General features: G+C 46.2%; 1 protein-coding gene across 2 annotated transcripts in view; it reads right to left on the reverse strand.

Moving 5' to 3' along the window:
* BTBD11 (BTB domain containing 11) overlaps positions 1 to 19,724 on the reverse strand; it is a 279,952-nt gene that overhangs the window by 79,016 nt on the left and 181,212 nt on the right. For both annotated transcript variants that reach the window (XM_023509452.1, XM_003783273.2), the window contains exon 3: positions 16,037 to 16,241. In XM_023509452.1, coding sequence (XP_023365220.1) covers positions 16,037 to 16,241 — 205 coding nt within the window. The remainder of the gene's footprint in view (positions 1 to 16,036; positions 16,242 to 19,724) is intronic.

A 19,724-nucleotide genomic window follows, 5' to 3' on the forward strand; every position in this document is an offset into this window, starting at 1 on the left:
AGAAATCTCCCCGACCACCCGACCTAACATAGCACCTGTTATCACTCATACCTGGTTCAAGTACCCAGTTTTTATTTCTCTTTATGCCACTTAGCTGTGCCCCATATTTTGTTATTTATGCATTTGTTTCTTTTCTGTCTCCGTCAATAAAATGTAAGCTCCAGGAAGGCAGGTACTTTGGCAGATGGTAGATGCCCTGAAAATATCTGTTGAATGGATGAATGAATAAATAAGTAGCTTTTATGGGTCAGCTTCTACACTGGGTGATACTGCAGCAGTCCTAGTCCTCAGTGAACTCAAAGTCTAATCTGAAAGGCATGAGAAAAGAAACTACTGTGCCACCCTCTGAAAAGCTTTGTAATAAAGGAAGGCACAAAGTCTTAGGAGAGGGCAAAGTTAGGAGTGCCCGAATCAGCCACAGCTGAGGGGAGTGTGCTGGGAGATAGTGCCCCAGGCCTGCAGGGGCAAGGAGAAAGATTTCGAAACAAACAAAACAAAACAAAACCCAGGCAGGGGGAAATCACATCAGGAAATACAGGGCAATTTCAGGTGATTCTGTTTGAACAGGAGTAGCTGAAGGAGTAAGAGGATGGGAGACATTGGGGAAGATGAACTTGCTGAGTAACAAAGGTGTGGACGGGGAGAGCCACTCAGGAGCAGGCCGAGCACTTAACTGGCTCCTGATTTATTGACTCTCTCCCCGGATCAAGGGTCTGTGTTGAGTTTTATGGAGGATGCGAGGATTTAAAAGCTGGTCCCTGGTGTTCAATCTAGCGGGAGGGTTTAGTGTGGACACACCTCCCCGATTTTCCAGGGCAGCCCCAACTGCAGAAAGTCTGTTTGACTCTCCTTAGCTAGACTTGCTGGGAGAGCAAGTCTCAGTCCTGGTTAGATCAGGACTTTTGACTGAGGGGATGGGGCCATCAAGGAAAGAAAGGCGGATGATTCATGCCAGGCAGACCAGGAAAAGGGCTCCTGTGGCGTGTGGCTGGAAAGTGCTCTGTGCTTTGAGGAGGGATGGGACCTCCAGGGAAGGAATTTAGGTGCTGTGGTCATTGTGTGTTCTCAACAGGTTGGTCCTTGGTTTTGCCCATTTACTGGTTTCCTTTGTATTCACAAAAAAAATGTCCTTTACACACCCTGCTGCCCCGGGGTTGGAGGGTGGGCATGCGAGGAAGGGGTGGGATTCCATGATTCCACGCAGGGACTAATACGGAGCAGAGTGACAAAAGACTGCAGAAAGGTCTCGCTCCCGCCTGGAGTTGACGTATCAGTGAGCAGGGAAGAGACACCTGGGAACACATCCACCCTCCTTTGCCAGCAAGCTCAGCCTGAATTCCTGAGCGGGCCTGAACCTGACTGGCTGACTCTTGACCTGAATTCCTCACACCAGTTTGAAAAAACTGAGGGCGGCTTCCCAGGTGATGTTTCTTATACACTGGAAACACATAACACAGGGCAGAGAGTTTAGATCCAGGATTATAAACCAGCAAACATAACCACCAAACAAACAGAAACCTCCTGGAACTGGGGCATCTTCCTCACCCATGGAGTTGGCCAAGTGTACATGCAATGAACTTCGTAGACGGAAGAAGCTCAGAACTCGCTTTCTGGCCCTGCTTCTTTCCATTCTAGAAGCAAGCCAGGAAGATGGGTGGAGATTCCCAGGGCTCCCTAGAGCAGCCCTCTTGTTGCCATTTGGCCACTCAGTGCATGACTTAGGCTGAATATGATGACTTTTCTAGAGTCAGTCTTGGGAGATGGGAATCACACCAGCTTTGCTGTGAGAATAGAGGGAGACCCTAAGATTCCTGGAACCAGGAAGTGCCCCCTCCAAGAGATTCCGATCATGACTGTCACTAGGACCCTTCCAGGCCAGTGGAGACCATGGCTTCCCAAGGGGCGTCCCGGGGAAACACAGAGCTGGGGAGCCGGCCCCCCCATCTTCCCAACCCCCTTTCTTTATAATTTCTTACACACACAGGCCACCAGAGGCCCCAGGAATGAACCCCTCTGTTGCTCTACTCCAAACAGACGACTCTTTTTAATTATCTGTTCTCTCTCCATTGATGTTTTAGTAATGCTACTGTGGGTGGTTTTTAAAGAAAAGCAATTCACAAATTGGAAACAACCCAAATGACCAGCAACCCAGGAACCATTAGGCAAATGATGGCGCATTCACAAGATGGAATATTCTGCAGTTATTACAAATGAGGTTTATGAATGCTCTGTAGTAGCATGGGGAAATGCTTACAGTATACTATTAAGTGAAATAAAAAGAAGATATAAAGGTACATATGCACAGTGTAACTAACTATTTTAAAAACTCTCCCTATCCGTGTTAAACAAAAAAAGAAAACATACTACATAACAATTTTGGCTACCTCTGGGTAGCAGAATTATAGATAACTTTAATTTTATTTCTTATATTTTTTCATAGTTTCCACAATTAAAAAAGCAACCATATATACCTTTTCAGTAAAAAACAATATAAAAATCTGACTTTATAGCACCTTTGATTGTAGTTATAAAAAGGTGCAGTCCAGGAGGAGAGCAGCATGGAAGGTGGGGGAGGATGTAATGAAGTCAGTAAAGATTCCAGGCAAACTGCAGACTTGGGGAGGATTTGTTTGTGAGCCCAGACTTTGGGCTTGAATGCAAAAGCAACTCAGATGCCGAGGCTACTGGGCAAATAACCAAAATTACTGCCTGGGTTATTTCCCATAACATGTGAAACCCAGCTATGTGCTGGCAGTTGTCAATCTGGCTATTTCTGAAAGGGTCAAAAAAGAGTGGAAACTTGGCTCAGGGGTGGGTGGTTTGAAAGCGGGCTGAGCTCAGAGAATGCGCTCTTCCTGAGGCTCCCAGGGTCTTAGGCTCCCACTAACCCCTCCCCTGCTGGTCCAGCCTCCAGTTTGCACTGGACAGCACGGGGCATGCAAGGGGCTGCCAGTTTCAGACGTATAAGAAAGAGTCAATGGTTCAGGGAGGCCAGTGAGGCTCCCCTTCGGGCCATTCAGGAGAAGGGAGGATGCTAACTGGTGAGCTTTCCCTGGGAGACACAGCGGGGGCACTGGGTTAGTCAGAGGCTTGCCCTCTTTGTTTCAGAGTCCTGCAGCTCTAGCTGGTTCCTACATCTCTCCTTGCTCCATTCCTGTGGGGCTGTGTCCCAACTGATCTTCCTCTCTCCCACCTGCTCTATGCCAGGCCCTCGCTGGTTGCCAGAGAGCAGGAGAGATGATCAAAGTCCCTCCCTGTGCCGAGCTCAGAGTCTGGCTGCAGAGACTGACAGAGGAGCCAGTAGTGCCAGAGCAGCGACGGGTGCCACGAGGCAGCTGGGCAAGAGGACACAGGCTTTGGAGCCACAGTGCTGGGGCTTAGCTTCCAACCCAGCCACATCCTAACTCGGCTGTGCGACCTTGGGCAAATCTTTGAACTTCTCCTGACTCTCCTCACCTGTAAAACAGGCAGAATAGCAGTAGCTGAGAGAGCAATAGTAAAGTGTGAGTGGGGCTCTCTGGAAAGTTCTAAATGCAGGGCCTGGCACCTGCCGGCACGCAAGAGTAGGGTGACCAGATGTCCCGCTTTTGGCAGGACAGTCCAGATTTTTAACAATTTGTCTCGCATCCCGTGGCATTTTTAAAAAGTCCCAATTTTTGGAAAGAATGCACAAATGGGCGGGAGAACAGTAAGGGAATATACGGTATTCGGCTGCCATGTGGCTATTTCGCCAAGATATGAGTTTTATATTATTTTTGTTAATTTTATAATGTTAAACTGTAATAATAACAAATAATTGTTGAGAAGTGATTATCAAGAACTGCTTATCAAAGTTTGCACTGTTGTCAGGCCCTGCCCCTGCCCCCCCCCCCCCCATGGTGTCCTGCTTTACCAATGTTAAAATTTGGTCACCTTACTCAAGAGCCATTACAATTACTCATGGATGGCTTCGTGGGGAGCAGAGGGGGCCTCTCCTGTGGTGGTGGGGGGCAGAGGACAAGTCAACAAAACTTTTACAGGAAAAGTACGGACACCGCTGAGTCTTGAACTTGAACGAGAAACAGGAGTTTGCATTTTGCTTCTGCTAACCCCCTGGTCCAAGCCTTTAACCCTAGCCCTGTTGTTGCAGGAACAAAAGCCCCAAACACCTGTGGGTACAATTTTGTCCCACTCACTTTCAACTCAGGGATGACGTTCTAAATTATTTAACTACTGGTAAGGCCACCCAGCTCCTACGACCTCAGTGCAGACAGGGCACCCTGGGGTCCCTGGCAGGGCCAGATGTTGTCACTGGATGGCAGAGACATTGTGCAGGTGGGAACACTTGGGGGAAGTGGCTCTTAACCAAACCTCAGAGAGAAGCATTTCAGCATTTTAACAACTGGCTAACCAGCTACACCTCTGCAAACCAGCAGAAGGACTGTCCAGCTCCTAGGCTAGTCCCACTCAGCCGGTCTGTTTCCCCACCCATCCCCAGGCTTCCTACTCAGTAGGCTCTTCCTACTCAGAGCCTTCTCCAGCCCAGCGGCACCTCCCACCTAGACTGCCGTCCCCCTCCAATACTCAAATGCCTGGTCCTGTCCATCTTTCAAGCGCCACCTTCCCTGATCCCTGCCCCCCTCCCTGTGGTTTATCTGGACCTCCTTTCTGACACTTTGTCCTATCTCATTCTAGCTGTGCTAAGCAGGGGCCATATAAGGACCCAAGGAGTCCTCCCTCTCCACTAAAGGGCCTGACACACAGCAGCAAAGCAGAGCAGTTAAGGGAGAGCGTTCTGGGGCCAGGCTGCTGGGTGAGAAGCCCTGTATCACCCCTTCTGAGCCCGGGACCCTGGGCAAATTACCCTCTCTGCCTCCTTTCCTTGTTGATAAGATAGGGATGACAATGACAATACCTTCTTTAGGGAGTGAGCATGAGGGATAAGTGAGTTAATTCATGTCAAGTACTTAGTACGGGGCCTGGCACATACTAATTCTGTGAACCCGAGCTCCCACCAGCACTGCCCTTATGGCAGCCACGTAACGTGTGTTTATGAATGGATGGTAACACATTTAATAATACATAATGAAGTTAAGTAAAATAGAACCCCCCAAACCTCAAGTAACAGTGAGGTAAAGATTCTAGAGGCAGGCTCTAGGTTTACACACACTCATGTGACACATCATTACCGGCAGCCCACTGTTGACATTTGGTCAGTGACCGAGCGCTCACAGGACGGGGATCCCTTCAGACTATGATACTGTATGTTTACTGTACTTTTTCTGTGTCTAGACATGTTTAGAAACACAAACACCACCGTGCTACAACTGCCTACAGAATTCAGCATAGTCGTGAGCTTCTGGGTCTGTCACCCAGCGGTAATAAGCTATGTCACAGAGCTGGGTGTGCGGCAGGCCATGCCATCTGGGTTTGTGTAAGCGCACGCCGTGGTGGTGTTTGCACGGGGATGAGATTGCCTAACGGCACATTCCTCAGAAGGAGGAATGCTCCCCAGGAAACACAGAAGGATTCATTGCTGCATTGATTCATTCTTTGCTGCTGTGTGTTGTCCTGACGGATTCCTGTCGTTAAGTAAAGCAGGACCGCGCACAGCAATTTGTGTCAGGAGGGTCACATGTTTCTCAAAGGTTTTCAGACTTCTCGGTTGCTCACCTCTGTTGTCCAATCCGAGGAGGCACTTTGATTATCATTATTCCATCGGCATTAGTAATATTTGTAATATTTTGTTGATGCCTAAGCCTGGGGAAAAACTACCAGGAGAAAGGAAGAGGGAGAGGGTGGCATATTAAAGCAAGATCCTGTCTTAAAAAGATTTCAGGCGTTTAACCTTAGCTGGGATTCTGTGCCCTCTCCCTGATGCCCTGTGTCCCTGTCATCCTCATGCGTGGCACATGGCTGAGAGCATAAGCTCTGCTCTCAAGCTTCCTGCCTTCCTTCCCAGCTCTGCCCCTGACTAGCTGTGTACCCTGGGGAAGTTGCATAACCTCTCTGGGCTTGAAGTTCCTGATCAGTAAGGCAGACACAGGAATAGCATGCAGGAGTGCTAACAGATTCACAAGATTCTTTTTTTTTCTTTTGAAACAAGAATCTCATGCTGTACCCCCAGCTGGAATGCAATGGCGTCACTGTAGCTCACAGCAACCTCAAACTTCTGGGCTCAAGTGATCCTCCTGCCTTGGCCTCCTGAGTAGCTGGGACTACGGGTGCACAACTCAATGCCCAGCTAATTTTTCTATTTCTTGCAGAGATGGGATCTCGCTCTTGCTCAGGCTGGCCTTGAATTTCTGGCTCAAGCCATCCTCTCATTTCAGCCTCCCAGACTCATAAGATTCTTGTGTGAATTCAATGAGCTAATGTATTTAGAAGAGAGACTGACACATCGCAATACCTACGGGATGGTGATGATGGAACCTTAAGAAACTCAGTACTGGCTCGGCGCCTGTGGCTCAAGCGGCTAAGGCGCCAGCCACATACACCTAAGGTGGTGGGTTCGAATCCCCAGCCCGGGCCCGCCAAACAACAATGATGGCTGCAACCAAAAAATGGCCAGGCGTTGTGGCGGGCGCCTGTAGTCCCAGCTACTTGGGAGGCTGAGGCAGGAGACTCGCTTGAGCCCAGGAGTTGGAGGTTGCTGTGAGCTGTGATGCCATGGCACTCTACCCAGGGGGATAGCTTGAGGCTCCATCTCAAAAAAAAAAAAAAAAAAAGAAAACTCAGTACTAAGATGACCAAAACACGGGAATGTGGCACATGCTTTGGTAGGTGAGCTCCACCCTGGTCATGACAATGAATCCTTCTGTTTCTTTGGGAGTGTGGATTTTCATAGGCTGTTTTTCTAGAGGGGGACACTACCTGCCTTGATTCTTTAGCTCAAAGCTTCCCCCTAGAAGGTTCTGTGCTGATGGAATGTCCTATACCCGTACGGTCTGATACAGGAGCCGTGAGCCATCTGTAGCTACTGAACATTTGGAATGAGGCTCATGGTACCGAAGCTTTAGTTGTATTTAATTTTAATTCATTCAAATTCATATAGCACACAGGGCTAGTGGTTACCATGCTAGAAAGTGCGGCTCTAGTTCCTTAGTCTGTTTTCTTTTGTCATAAAAGGAAGGCCTTTTTTCCTTTTCCATGACATGAGGAGAAACTGGCGTTAGACCAGACCCGATTGCTGTGGGATTCAGAAAAGATCTGGCCGTTGAAATGAACAAGTGCAGCCTGTGCATCTGATGAGACTAAGCCTGCTGGTTGGGAAGGACAGCCGTCCTTACACTTGCACCTTGTAGCTCATCCCACGTGGTCAGGAACGGCCTCTCCCGCTTTGCTGGGAATAAACTGCTGAGCCCTGGAGTGGAAGCTGTTTGACAACCACCGAGGCGGAAGGGGGCTAAACAGCCCTGAGGCCAGGGCAGCTGAGGATTTGCCCTGATGCCCTCCCCTCCCCAGGGGGAACACCTGTCAAACCAAGCTTCACTTTTCCCTTGGACAGCTTGTCACTACTTTGTTGTTCCCAGGCCACCTTAGAGGAGTCGGTCACCTGGTTAGGCTGAGGATGATCATTAAATCTAGTCCCTCAAAACCGTCCTTGGTAGCTGCTGCGCCAAAGCCTACGAGATCTCAGATTGACCTTTGGAACCCATTCATCTCAGCAAATTGCTGAGGGACCCAGCATCTCTTGATATAAGGGGAGTGGAGACCTTGCAAGGCTCAATCCAGCTCCCACAGTCTGAGAACATATATAAGGCATCTATTACAGGTGAAGCTCTACCCAGGAGACAAAAGTCACCATAAAAGCTTATTTACTGCCTTTATATAACTTTAAAATGGAGGTTGGGGAACAAAGAGAAGATAGATACACACACACAAAATTCTTGTTATTCACAGTGTTGTCCAGGAAGCAGCAGCCCCACCTGGGGGCTTGTTAGGACCGGAGACCCTCAGGCCCCTCTCCAGGCCTAATGAATGGAATCTGCATGTTAACAAGATCCTAGGTGGTTCGGATTATTAAAGTGTGAGAGGCCCTGCTGTAATATACATCAGGCTATAAACACCAGGATGGTAAGAACAATAATGGCCGTCACTTACAAGGCCATCATTTATAAGGATCTCTCTGAAGGAGATTCTATGGTTATCTCCCATTTTACAGATAAAGAAACAGAGGTTCAGAGTGGTTAAGTAACTTGTTCAAGGTGGCACAGCTAGAGTGTTAGAGCCAGGATATCAACCCAGGCATTCTGACTCCAGAATAATAAATTCTAGAATTTATTCCTCCTGTCTAACTGATACATGTATCAAAATATCACACTGAACTCCATAAATATATACAATTTTTTTTTTAAAAGACAGGGTTTCTCTCTGTTGGCCAGGCTGGAGTGCAGCTGCACCTTAATAGCTCATTGCAGTCTTGAACTCCTAGCCTCAAGCAATCCTCCTGCCTCAGCCTCCTGAGTAGCTGGAACTATAGGTATGTGCCACCATGCCTATACTTCATATTATTTTTTTACTTATACTTCGTATTATTTTTTTTTTTACTTTCTGTAAAGATGAGGTCTTATTATGTTACCCAGGTTGATCTCGAACTCTTGGCCTTAAGTAATCTTCTCACATCAGCTTCCCAAAGTGCTGAGATTACAAGTATGAGCCACTGCACTCAGTTCATCCAAGTAAAAAAATAAAAAAATCCACAGATACAATTAGTGTGCTATGAAGATCCTTAGCTTACAGATAGCATTTTCCTACTAAGTAGCAATTTAGGGTCAAAGACTTTACGTTCTCATCAGGAGATGGGGATATTCTTACCTCACAAGGTTCATGCGAGGATTAAAGTCTGTATGTCGAGTGCCATGCGTCCTCTGTGGGACACAGTAGACACTCATCAAATGTTTGGTACCTTTTATTACCACTCTTATGTCTTTACTGAGGTGTCAAATGCAGTTCTGGTCTCTTCACCTCCCTGATCAGTGCCCCCTTCTGAGCTCTTCTGAGTTCTTTGCTGCTTACGGGAAAAGTTCCGACACCTTAGTGAGCCTTTCAGCCTTACTTCCAGCCCAGTCTGTTGCTCCATCCAACCAATGCCTCTTCACACAGGTCTCGTTCTCTCTTCACACACCTCTCTGCCCCTGATGGCACATATGCTGTTCCCTTAGCATGTAATTCTCTTCCATGCAATCACCCAGCCCTGGGTGGGTGACATGTCCCCCTTCATCCAGGGACTGTGAATTTCTCCAGACTCACCAGCTCTGAGCTGGCCATTTTAGGGGACTGCAGAATGAGCTGGGAGTGATTAGTACCTAAGGAAGATGAAGAAGTTGCACTCTTCCTATGAGAAAAGGTGTTCTGAATACCCACGCAGGAGGCCAACGGTTCTCCTCTCTCCTCCTGGCTGTTGAGGCTTGCAGGGTGCCTGCCCTAGGAGTCCTTATGTTGGGGCAGTATTTTGGTTCTCAACTGTGCTGTAGAAGCCAATCAGTTGTGACTTGTATGATTAATAATGGTCATAATGACTGAATTGTGCATATCATTGACTTGTGTATTATTTACTTTTTAAAAAGTAAATTATATTTCTAGGTATTTTATTGTCTTTGCTGCTTACTAAGAAAGGCATTACATTTTTTATTTGGTTCTCAGCTTGAATCTATGAAGAACTCAAGCAAATCAGGAAGAAATAACCAAACAATCCCACTAAAAAGTGGGCAAAAGACATGAACAGAAACTTCTCAGACGTACTAATGGCCAACAAGCTCATAAAAAACGCTCAAGGTCGCTAATAGACTCAAAGGGAAAAAGGTCATTTTTACAAAAATGACATCTGCCCTTGACTGTTTATAGCAGCGCAATTGACAATTGCAATGATATAAAAACAACCCACCAATACACGGAAGGATTAATGAAATGTGATATGTGATACCATGGAGTACTACTCAGCCATAAGAATGGTGATCTGGTATTTTTCTGAACAGCGTGGATGGAACTGGAAACCGTTCTTCTAAGTGAAACATCACAAGAATGGAGAGACAGACTCATATACTCACTACCAAATGGAAGCCAATCAATCAACGCTTCAGTGCTCCTATGAAGTGAATCTCAATGAAAATCAAGCTGGGGCAGGGGGACGAAGGGGATGAGTAAATTTACACCTCTTGGGTACAGCGCACACACTCTGGGTAAAGAGCACATTACAAATTGACTCAATCTGTACAAAAACAAAGTATGTAGGGTGGCACCTGTTGCTCAAGGAGTAGGGCACCGGCTCCATACGCCAAGGGTGGCAGGTTCAAACCCAGCCCTGGCCAAAAACAAAACAAAACAAAAAAACCCCCTGCAAAAACAAAGTATGTAAATAAAACAAGTAAAAAAAATTAAAAAGCAAATTAGAAGAGTACAGTGGAATTTTGTTAAATTTTTTGGTTGCTCAAAAGCACCAATGATATTCCTATGTTTGGAAAATTTCTCACATTTTGAGTCCTTGATTCTATAAAGTGGAAATTCACCTTCCCAGACTCCCTGGCTAGGGTGCAGGCACATGGTGTGAGCCAGGTGGTCCATGGAGCTGGTAGGGTAGGCGACAGGGACATTTAGCAACAGTGACACTGGCCAGCACCAGTGGTGTGAGAGCAAGTGTCTGTGCCCAGTACTAGTGGCTATGAGATCTCTGTTGGAGCAGTCCTGGCATGTGACTTGGGCACTGGATCCAGGCTGTGTGGCCTCGAAGTTTGACTCTCTGGCCTCAGTGCCAAAAACAAGTCTTTTAATGCTCTACTGAACATTTAGAGTCACGGGTCTATCATAGTTCACACCTGGGTCACCAGCACAGCATCAGACATTTCTTTGTAGCATTTCATGCCGCTATCCAGGAGCTATCTTCTATCCAGGCGACACTTAGGTCCAAAAAGAAGAGATCCAACTGGGTGACTGTGGATCTGCCCTGGTTTATGAACCTGTCTATCTCTGATAACAAACAACTCCATAGAAATAGTTTCCAAGGTCCTTTAAAAAGACATGGCCAATAACAAGAGTCAACGAATTCCAGGAAGAACAGAGCTCTGGATCTTTGACCAGTATTTCTAGCATTACTAGGCCAGACGTAGTTTACCAGTCTGGGGTCATTTAAAGCATAGGCAATGTTGCCTAGTACAGGTAACACTGCTGACCCTGCCATTTTTATTGGGTGTCCAGGAGAACAGAGCTAGAGAATTAGCCTAAGGTCAAATTCTCCTGTAGAAGGAGGAAGGATTTAAACTTCTGTCCCTAACTGGGCCTCCCAGATGTTTCCTTTCTGCTTTAAGCAGTCATGGTAGTTTCAACTTTTGCAACTAAGTATCCATCAGGTAGTGCTACTTGTATCAAGATCACCTCCACTCAGTTGCATTCTGATATACATTCCTTAGAGGAAAAGAACAGAGTTACAGCTAGCATGCCCCGAGTTTTCCATAAACTCTAGCAGGTCCAGGGGAATACGTTGAAATTTGAGTCTCACTTGTCACATACATCACGGATGAAAAAAATTGAGAAGTGATGTGTTGGGGAAATCTTTTGGTAGAGTATCACGGAAGATGTATTTGGGTGGCATTGACTTCTAATGCCTGTTATGTTTGCTTTATTAGCTCTGTTTCCTCAAATGTAAATTCTTCCATTTGTTAACACTATTGTATTTTACACCACTAGTTTTCCTCTAAGAGTGGAGGACTTGTATACTTGTGTTTGTGGTTGAGATTCCCCTGGAAGACAACCTGCCACATCTGTTTGTACATCATGCTTACAGAAGGGGTGACAGCTTCCTGGGAATAAATTCTGGGGTTTTTTCAGTGAGATTGGAGAAGAGCAGGATAACCTAATTTTCTCATTTCCTACTACCTGTTCCTCCCAGGCATTACTAGCTACCTGAGACAACAAAAGACTCCCATTTATCCTACTATTTTTTCTTTTTCTTTTCTTTTCCTTCTTTCTTTCTTTTTTTTTTTTTTTTTTTTTTTTGGCTGGGGCCAGGTTTGAACCTGCTGCCTCCAGTATATGGTGCCAGTACCCTACTCCTTTGAGCCACAGGCGCCGACCAACTGCCCCGTATATTTTCATTTTCTGTTAACAAATTACTAAATCACCCATGACCAAAGACATCCAAGGATCACTGTTATTTCCAGTAATGATATAAGGGAGAAAAAGCTAATCCTAGACTTCAGATGATTCTATTTAACAAAAGTAACCTCACAAGGCCCCTACCATGAAAATTAGGGTGTTTACATTTGTCATTACTATTTGGAAAATAAATAGTGCCTAAGTATAATCTATTTGAGTTTATTTTTAATTTTTGTTAATGTTTTAGAGACAGGGTCTCACTTATGTCATCCAAGCTGAAGTACAGTGGTGTAATCATAGGTCACTTCAGCCTTGAATTCCTGGACTCAAGTCATGCTCCTTCTTGAGCCTCCTGAGTAGCTAGGACTACAGGTCATCATGCCACCATACCCAGATAATTTAAAAAAAAAATTTTTTTTTTTGTAGAGAAAGTGTTTTGCTGTATTTCCCAGGCTGGTCTTGAACTCCTGGACTCAAGTGATCCTCCTTCCCTGGCCTCCCAAAGTGCTGGGATTACAGGTGTGAACCACCATATTTGGCCTGAGTTTTTTTTTTTTTAATACAAATATTTAAGGTACCCGAAAAATTTTAGAAGTTCAAGAAATAGTAGCCAAAGATCTGGAAGGCTTCAACTACAGAAATCTCACACTAGCACTGAACTTCTTCAAAACCCCACCGTGAAAAGTGAAACCATCTAAAACAAACACAGCAACTCTAAAGCTGTGTCCACGTGAAGCAGTGACACGGTGCACGTGGGCAACTTGCAGGTGCTCCAGCCAAGACAGGTGCTCTGACAAGACGAGAAGGCTCCAGGAATAAAACAACCCATATGTCACCATTATTTCCCAGACTTTCTGCTGGGCATGGATGAAAACAGATAACATACAGCCCCAGTTCTTCCACTGGAAATCCTTGTTTAGAGGTTTGGTAAAGAGCTGGTGTTAATAAACACTTGCCTGAAATAGTCTGAGGCCCTCTGTCCTCTGAAGTTCTGCCACGTGCGTGTGTTTTCAAATCCTAAATATCAAAGCCGATTCCATCAGGAAACAGGAAGAAATAGCTATTCCTCTAGAAAGCTGGGGCATGGGCTTACGCATGGGCCATGATAACAGTATTTTAGATTTTAAAAATTATGTGGAATATGTGCGATAGGCCACTTTGGAGGGATGAGGGTTCCCCTTGTTTCAGGAAAGGCACTGAGTGTCTTAGTTCTTATTTTACGGATGACAAAGAGAGGTTCAAAGAGGTGGAATAACTCGTTCAAGGTCTCAGAGACACCGGAAGCTGAGCTGGGATGGAAATCGAAAGGGCTCTCTGACTTCCAAATACACAGGCCTTGCAGAGGACCAAAGCGAACGGAACGCAGAAAATGTTCAGCTCTGCTGTGTGTTTTGTGCTGACTCTGGAAAACTCAACCCGGGATGAATAGAAAGAATAAGATAATTGACTCCAACCAATTCTGGGAGAGGTTCTCTTTGCTCTCCTTGTCAGCTCATGCCCTTTAAAACTTGTCCTAGAAGGTTTGGAATCTTTAGGGGGTGTCCTTCAACGTACAGCAGGTCCAAGTCCACTCTGAATCCAGAAATAGACTGAAGAAGAATAAAGGACATGTGTGGACATGTGTGACAGAAAATGCCACAGACGCCAGGCAACTGTGTTGAGTGGGAGCAGGGAAGACGTCTCATGAGCTGATTTCCATATTAGTTTCAGTCTGGTGGCCTTGGGAGTATGGTGATCACAGCCCTTTTCCCTTGGTTGGTTGGTTATAAGATCAACTCATAATTACAGCAGATTAACAAGAGAAAGGTTTTTCTCCCCCGCATACCATGGGCATGGAGGGAACCAAAAGAATGATGTCTCAGCGATGGTCAGATACTTTATAGATGTCTTTTTAAAGGGAGGGGGAAGAATGTGGGTGTTGGGAGAATGAATAGACAGGGATACAGATTGACTTGTAAATTAACCCGGAGACATGTATTGTGTTTTAAAAGATTTGGGGCCAGGTCTGCTAGCATTCAGGGGAGGAAAGGAAGTCAGTTGCCCTCTTTGGTCCCCTGTTCTGGTCAGTTTGGTTTTATGCAGATAGAGGGCAAGCCCCTTCCAATGCTTTCAGATTGTGAATGAGCATTAATTCAAAATAATCTTTTTTTTTTTTTTTTTTTTGCAGTTTTTGGCCAGGGCTGGGTTTGAACCCACCACCTCTGGCATATAGGGCTGGCGCCCTACTCCTTTGAGCCACAGGCGCTGCCCAATTCAAAATATTCTTTACATTAAGTAGTCATATTTGGGTGTAAATTTCCTTAGCTCCTTCAAGGGGGATGGAGCCGATCAGACGGTTATTAAGACCCCCATGCAAGGAGACCACTGAGACATCAAACGGAAGTAGAAGGAATGGGGTCCTCGGTCACGCCCTGGCCTGGGGGGTTGGGTTAGGAATAGAGAAATGTTGCAGATGTCACCCTCCAGGACACCTGCTGGCCAGCTAGAAGTGGTTAGGGAAAGGAAGGAGTGTGGGTCGAATCCCAGTTTTCTAACTGGGGTGACTAGGCTGATGGTTAGTGCCATTTTTTGAGTCTAGGAAAAAAGGAGGTATGGTGGGGGAAAGAGGATGGGTTTAGTTTTGAGATGGCTGTCAGTGTCCCAGATGGAAAAGTTCCACAGACAAGGGGATCAATGGATTTTTTCATTCTTTCACATACGAGCTGGTGAGCTGGCATCAGCTATGGAGTAATGGCCCAAACAGATGCATTCTCTGTCTTCATGAACCTTATAGGCAATAAACAGTCATGGAAATTCACACGTAATTACAGATTCCAGTAAGCAGGAGGAGGAAGGGACTAGGGCGCTAGGAGAAGAACCGCCCCGAGACTGAGAGACTGGGCAGTGGAAACAGAAAGTGGCTGTGTGGGGGGTGAGAAGGTTCTGGAGCTCAGAGGAGGCAGCAGTGTCTGACCGGAGATGCACAGGGGCCCACCTGCACTGAGGCAGGAGCTGAAGACGACGCCAGGGGTGAGTCAGGGAAACGGCACTCCAGTATGGGCTTCCAGGGCAGAGGGCACAAAGCTGGCCACCCCTCAGGCTGAAGCCAGCACCCCCCATCCTCTCAGATGATTTTTTGCCTTCGGGCATTTTGCCACCTCTCCATTTGGGGCATCTTACACATGAACCATATGCACCAGGGACCTATGATTTGGTGTGGATGGTGATTAAGTTAGTCCCAGATTGGATTGAAATACTGAAGCTAAAAAAAAAAGAAATTGACGCTAACTTGGGATTCTTTTTTTTAAACCCAAACCCATCTCTGCCTAGCCCATATTCTAATTAAGCCCCAGTTTACCGTGGCAGAAACCAAGCACCCAGTGAGATTTTCAGAACCACTTGGCATCAAGTAACAAAAAGGAAAACTATTGAGCCCCAGTTGGGAATGGTTCTGCTATGTACAAAAACCATCTGCGATAGTAATAATCAAAGGTAATATTTATTGAGCATTTACTAAGTGGGGGCCACTGTTCAATTCATTTACTTTCCAAATAGTCCTATAAAGCATGTACTCTTTGCATCCCTGTTTTGGAGATGAGGAAACTGAGGCACAGACAGATCGAAGCATTTTCCCAAGGCTTTTCCTTAGAAGATGAAGACAACTCCCACCCAAGGAAGTGGCACCCCCCCCAAGACCGTCTCCACAGGGAAGACACCCTGCCCTATACAGGGTCTTACCCTCTGGAATTTGCGGACTCACTCACCTGACCCAGGCCATTGTGATCCTGAATTGAACCAGCCTCATATAATCCCATTTCAAAGACCCACAGGGGTCTAAGATACCCCTCACGGCACAAGGTTCCCATCCAGACCCCTCCAGCATCGTTCCCCTGCCCCATGTCTGCCACACCCTGGAGGCAGGACCCACCCACCACAGGGCTGTGCTGGTCAGAGGGTTAGGGTTAGTCCAAGCCCGGGTAGTTCTTACCTTTCCACCTGGAGATTGACCTTGGAAGGCTCCACATTGGGGTTTTCCCATTCCATTTGCGGGCAGTGCATGAAATAGCAAAGGGTGTACAAGGCCTCCGGCTCCCAGTACAGCGCCCCCTGCTTGTGGTGCAGGGGGGTGCCGTTGCCATGGTGCTTGGCATGGAGGGGCTGCAGGTGATGCATTGCTCGGGACACCAGGTCACCTGTGGACAGAAGGGAGATTTCAGACCTTCCAGGAGGTCAACGGTGGCAGAGAAGCTGCACCCGATCTCTGAAGAGATTCTGCTCCTTAGAGTCCCTCAATCAGTGAAGTGGTCCCCCTGGTCCCCAACTCACACATCTATTCATTTACTACACAGGCTGATGGGACCTGGGGTGTTGTTTCAAGCAGGGGCTGCTCAGACCAATGTAATTCTGCTCTTGGATCCCTGTATGCCAATCACTGAGTGGAGCTGACAACACGCTGGAAGCCACGGTGCCTGGCTCCTGTTTGCTCTCCCTTGCCTGTGACACAGCATCTGTCACACCCTGTGTTGTGGCCAGAGACGCAGTCACAGAGTGGGCTGTCCTCTCTCGCCTCTGAGCCTGTGCATATGCTATTCCCTCTGTCCAGAACACTCTCCTCCCTCTTCTCCAGGCTGACTCCCACTAATCATCCAGGTATCTGCTTATAAATTAATTTCTCCAGGACACCATCCTGGAACTGCCCGACTCAGACTTGGTTATCACAATGCACTTTCCTTACTAAGACACATGGGGTGCAGTGGCCAGGTCTTGGTCCTTGAATCCGTGGGTATTGTGTGCTGGGTTGCTGGAGGGTAAGGTCATTATCCCAGAAGGAATTCCCTCTGTGGCTTAATGTACTTCCCTGCACTCTAGGCAGCTCCCTATACCAGACTCAGGGCCTAGGAGGGGCAAGGGGCTTTTCTATACCCAGGATTCCAGGAATCTCTCGCAATTCCATTTCTAAACTAACAAGTCACGCTATAAGCACTGGACTGAGAGGCCAGGGAAACTGCAGGATGCTTGGGCAAGAATCAAAGAACCAGAGACTCCTAGCTAGGAGTGGCCTTTGGGCTGACCCAGTCTGTTTTTTCCAGAGTCCTCTCTGTAGCATCCAGTAGTGGGAAACTACTATTAATACAGTGGAAGAACACAGAGCCATATGGATGGGGTCTCTATCCATGCAGGACTCCTGTAAATGCAGCAGAACTCCATAGTTGACCACCTCCCCAATTAACCACCTCTTCGAGTTGACATAATTTTCATCAAGTGGATATGCACCACATGTACACGTCAGTACGGCTGCCCTAGTTCCTTATGTTGACCACCCCTGGATGTCGACCAGTTTGTTACAGTTCCCCAGGTGGTCAGTTTACAGAGGTTCTACCGTAATAGTAACAGCTTCACAGGCACTGTGAAAAGTGCCCAAGATAAGTTGTTTTTAATCCTCGCAGTGCTCTATAACATTTGTATTGAAAAATTATTTCAATTTTGTCGTAGTGGTCCTCATCTGGGCTGATTTCGACTCCCAGGGGACGTTTAGCAATGCCTGGAGACATTTTTGATTGTCACATCTGGGGGCTGGCACTGGCAGCTGGTGAGCAGAGTTTAGAGATGCTGCTACACCCTGCAAGGCACAGAACAGTCCTCACTACATAGAATTCAGCCCCAAACATCAACCATGCCAAAGCTGAGAAACAGTGTTTTTACTGGGTAAGAAAACTGAGGTGGAAGTTTATAGGTTATTAAGAAGCAGACAGGATTCAAACCCCAGTCTGCAGGGCGGTGCCCATAGCTCAGTGGTTAGGGCGCCGGCCATATACACCGAAGCTGGCGGGTTCAGACCCAGCCTGGGCCCAGCTACAACAACAATGACAATTGCAACAACAACAAAAATAGCTGGGCTTTGTGGCAGGCACCTGTAGTCCTAGCTACGTGGGAGGTTGAGGGAAGAGAATCGCTCTAGCTCAAGAGTTTGAGGTTGCTGTGAGCTGTGACGCCACAGCACTCTACCCAGGGTGATAGCTTGAGACTCTGTTTCAAAGAACAAACAACAAACCAGGTCTGTCTGCTTCTAACACCTTGTGCTTTTCATAGTAACCTCAGCCCCTCGTTCAAAGGCAGCCCAATGCAGCCTTGGCCAGCTCTTAGTCCATCTTGAAGCAATTTAGCATTATGCAGCAAAGGTATTAACAAACACTCTTCCCTCCTAATTCAGTAATTCCATTTCTGGGACTCTGTCCCAATGTTTGAATTCAAAATGCAGCAAAATCTTCATGCACAAAAATTTGCATCTAAACCTTCCTTTCGGGATCCAAAATTTGACAAACAAATATTCATAAATAAAGAGAATGATTAAATAAACTCTAGTACCGCCACGTGATAAAATAATAATCTTATGCAGTCATTAGAAAATGTTTACATAGAACTGCAATATCATAAAAAGAATCCTCCACTTAAAATGTTAAGTAGAAAGAAAGCAAAATTCAAAATTACATACACGATAATCAGGATTTTGTTGTTAAAGCTTATGCACTAAGTCAATATTAACTCTAGGAAAAACACCCAAAAGTACTGACCAAGGAATTCTCTGCCTACTGAGATTGCAGAGGACACTCCCATCCTACTTTCTTGTAGTTTTTTGAACTTGAATTGTGAACATTTGAATAATGAGCTTACTGAGGTAGTATTTACTTTCCTGCCCCTTCATTTTGGGCAAGGGGAGAATATACTTATCTTTCTATCTGTCTCCCTCAAAAGTGCCCATTAGAAAGCTAAAATCAAGAAAGATCGAAAGGAAATGGAGAAGAGAGTCCATATTTTTAGGTTCCCCTGGGTGCTGGGAAGCATGGCGGGTGGGCACCTTTGGCCTTGATTGAAACAAACATCTCACCATTTCATCAAAGCACTATTTAGTTTTGTCCTGGAATCCTTCCAGGTTCCTCACTTTTGTTCTTGTTTTTGTCTCATCTTTCAGCCATTTCCCCAATGACTGAAGACCTTCAAGGCTGTAAGTATATGCCACTTCCTCCATGAAGCCCTCCAGGAGTTCCTAGGTCAGAATCAAGCCCTCTTTTCTCTGTGTACCTGCAACACCTACTAATAAAGTCTAACATATTACTTTTTTAATTATGATGCTATAATTTCACATTTAATTGTCTGAACATCTGCTCCTCAACCCAGCAGCCTCAAAAGCAGAGACCATGCCTAGTTCCAGGGAGGACGAGGAGCAGGGTGTCATGTGATTAAGAACACACTCTTTGGATTCAGACTGCTTGAGTGTGAGCCTCCAACCTCTTCAAAGGCAGCTCAATGCCACTAACTAGCCATGTGACCTTGAGTGGGTTATTTAACATCTCTGTACCTAATCTTGGTTTCTGCATGTGGAAAATGGGGATAATAAGAGTACCTACCTCATAGCATTAAATGAAGAAATCCATATAAAGTATTTAAAGCCCTTGCAACAGGATCTGGTACACTGTAAGTACTTAATAAGTATTCATCAGTATTCTTCTCTATAGCACTATTATCATCATCTTTATTATCATGCCAATCACTGCCATCACTACCATCATCACCACTGCCATCATCTCATCACCATCACCATCTCATCACCATCACCATCATCACCATCATCTCATCACCATCATCATCTCATCACCATCACCATCATCACCATCATC

This window comes from Otolemur garnettii, unplaced genomic scaffold (genome assembly GCF_000181295.1).
Source record: "Otolemur garnettii isolate 467f Iridium unplaced genomic scaffold, OtoGar3 scaffold00007, whole genome shotgun sequence".
Lineage (NCBI taxonomy): Eukaryota > Metazoa > Chordata > Mammalia > Primates > Galagidae > Otolemur > Otolemur garnettii.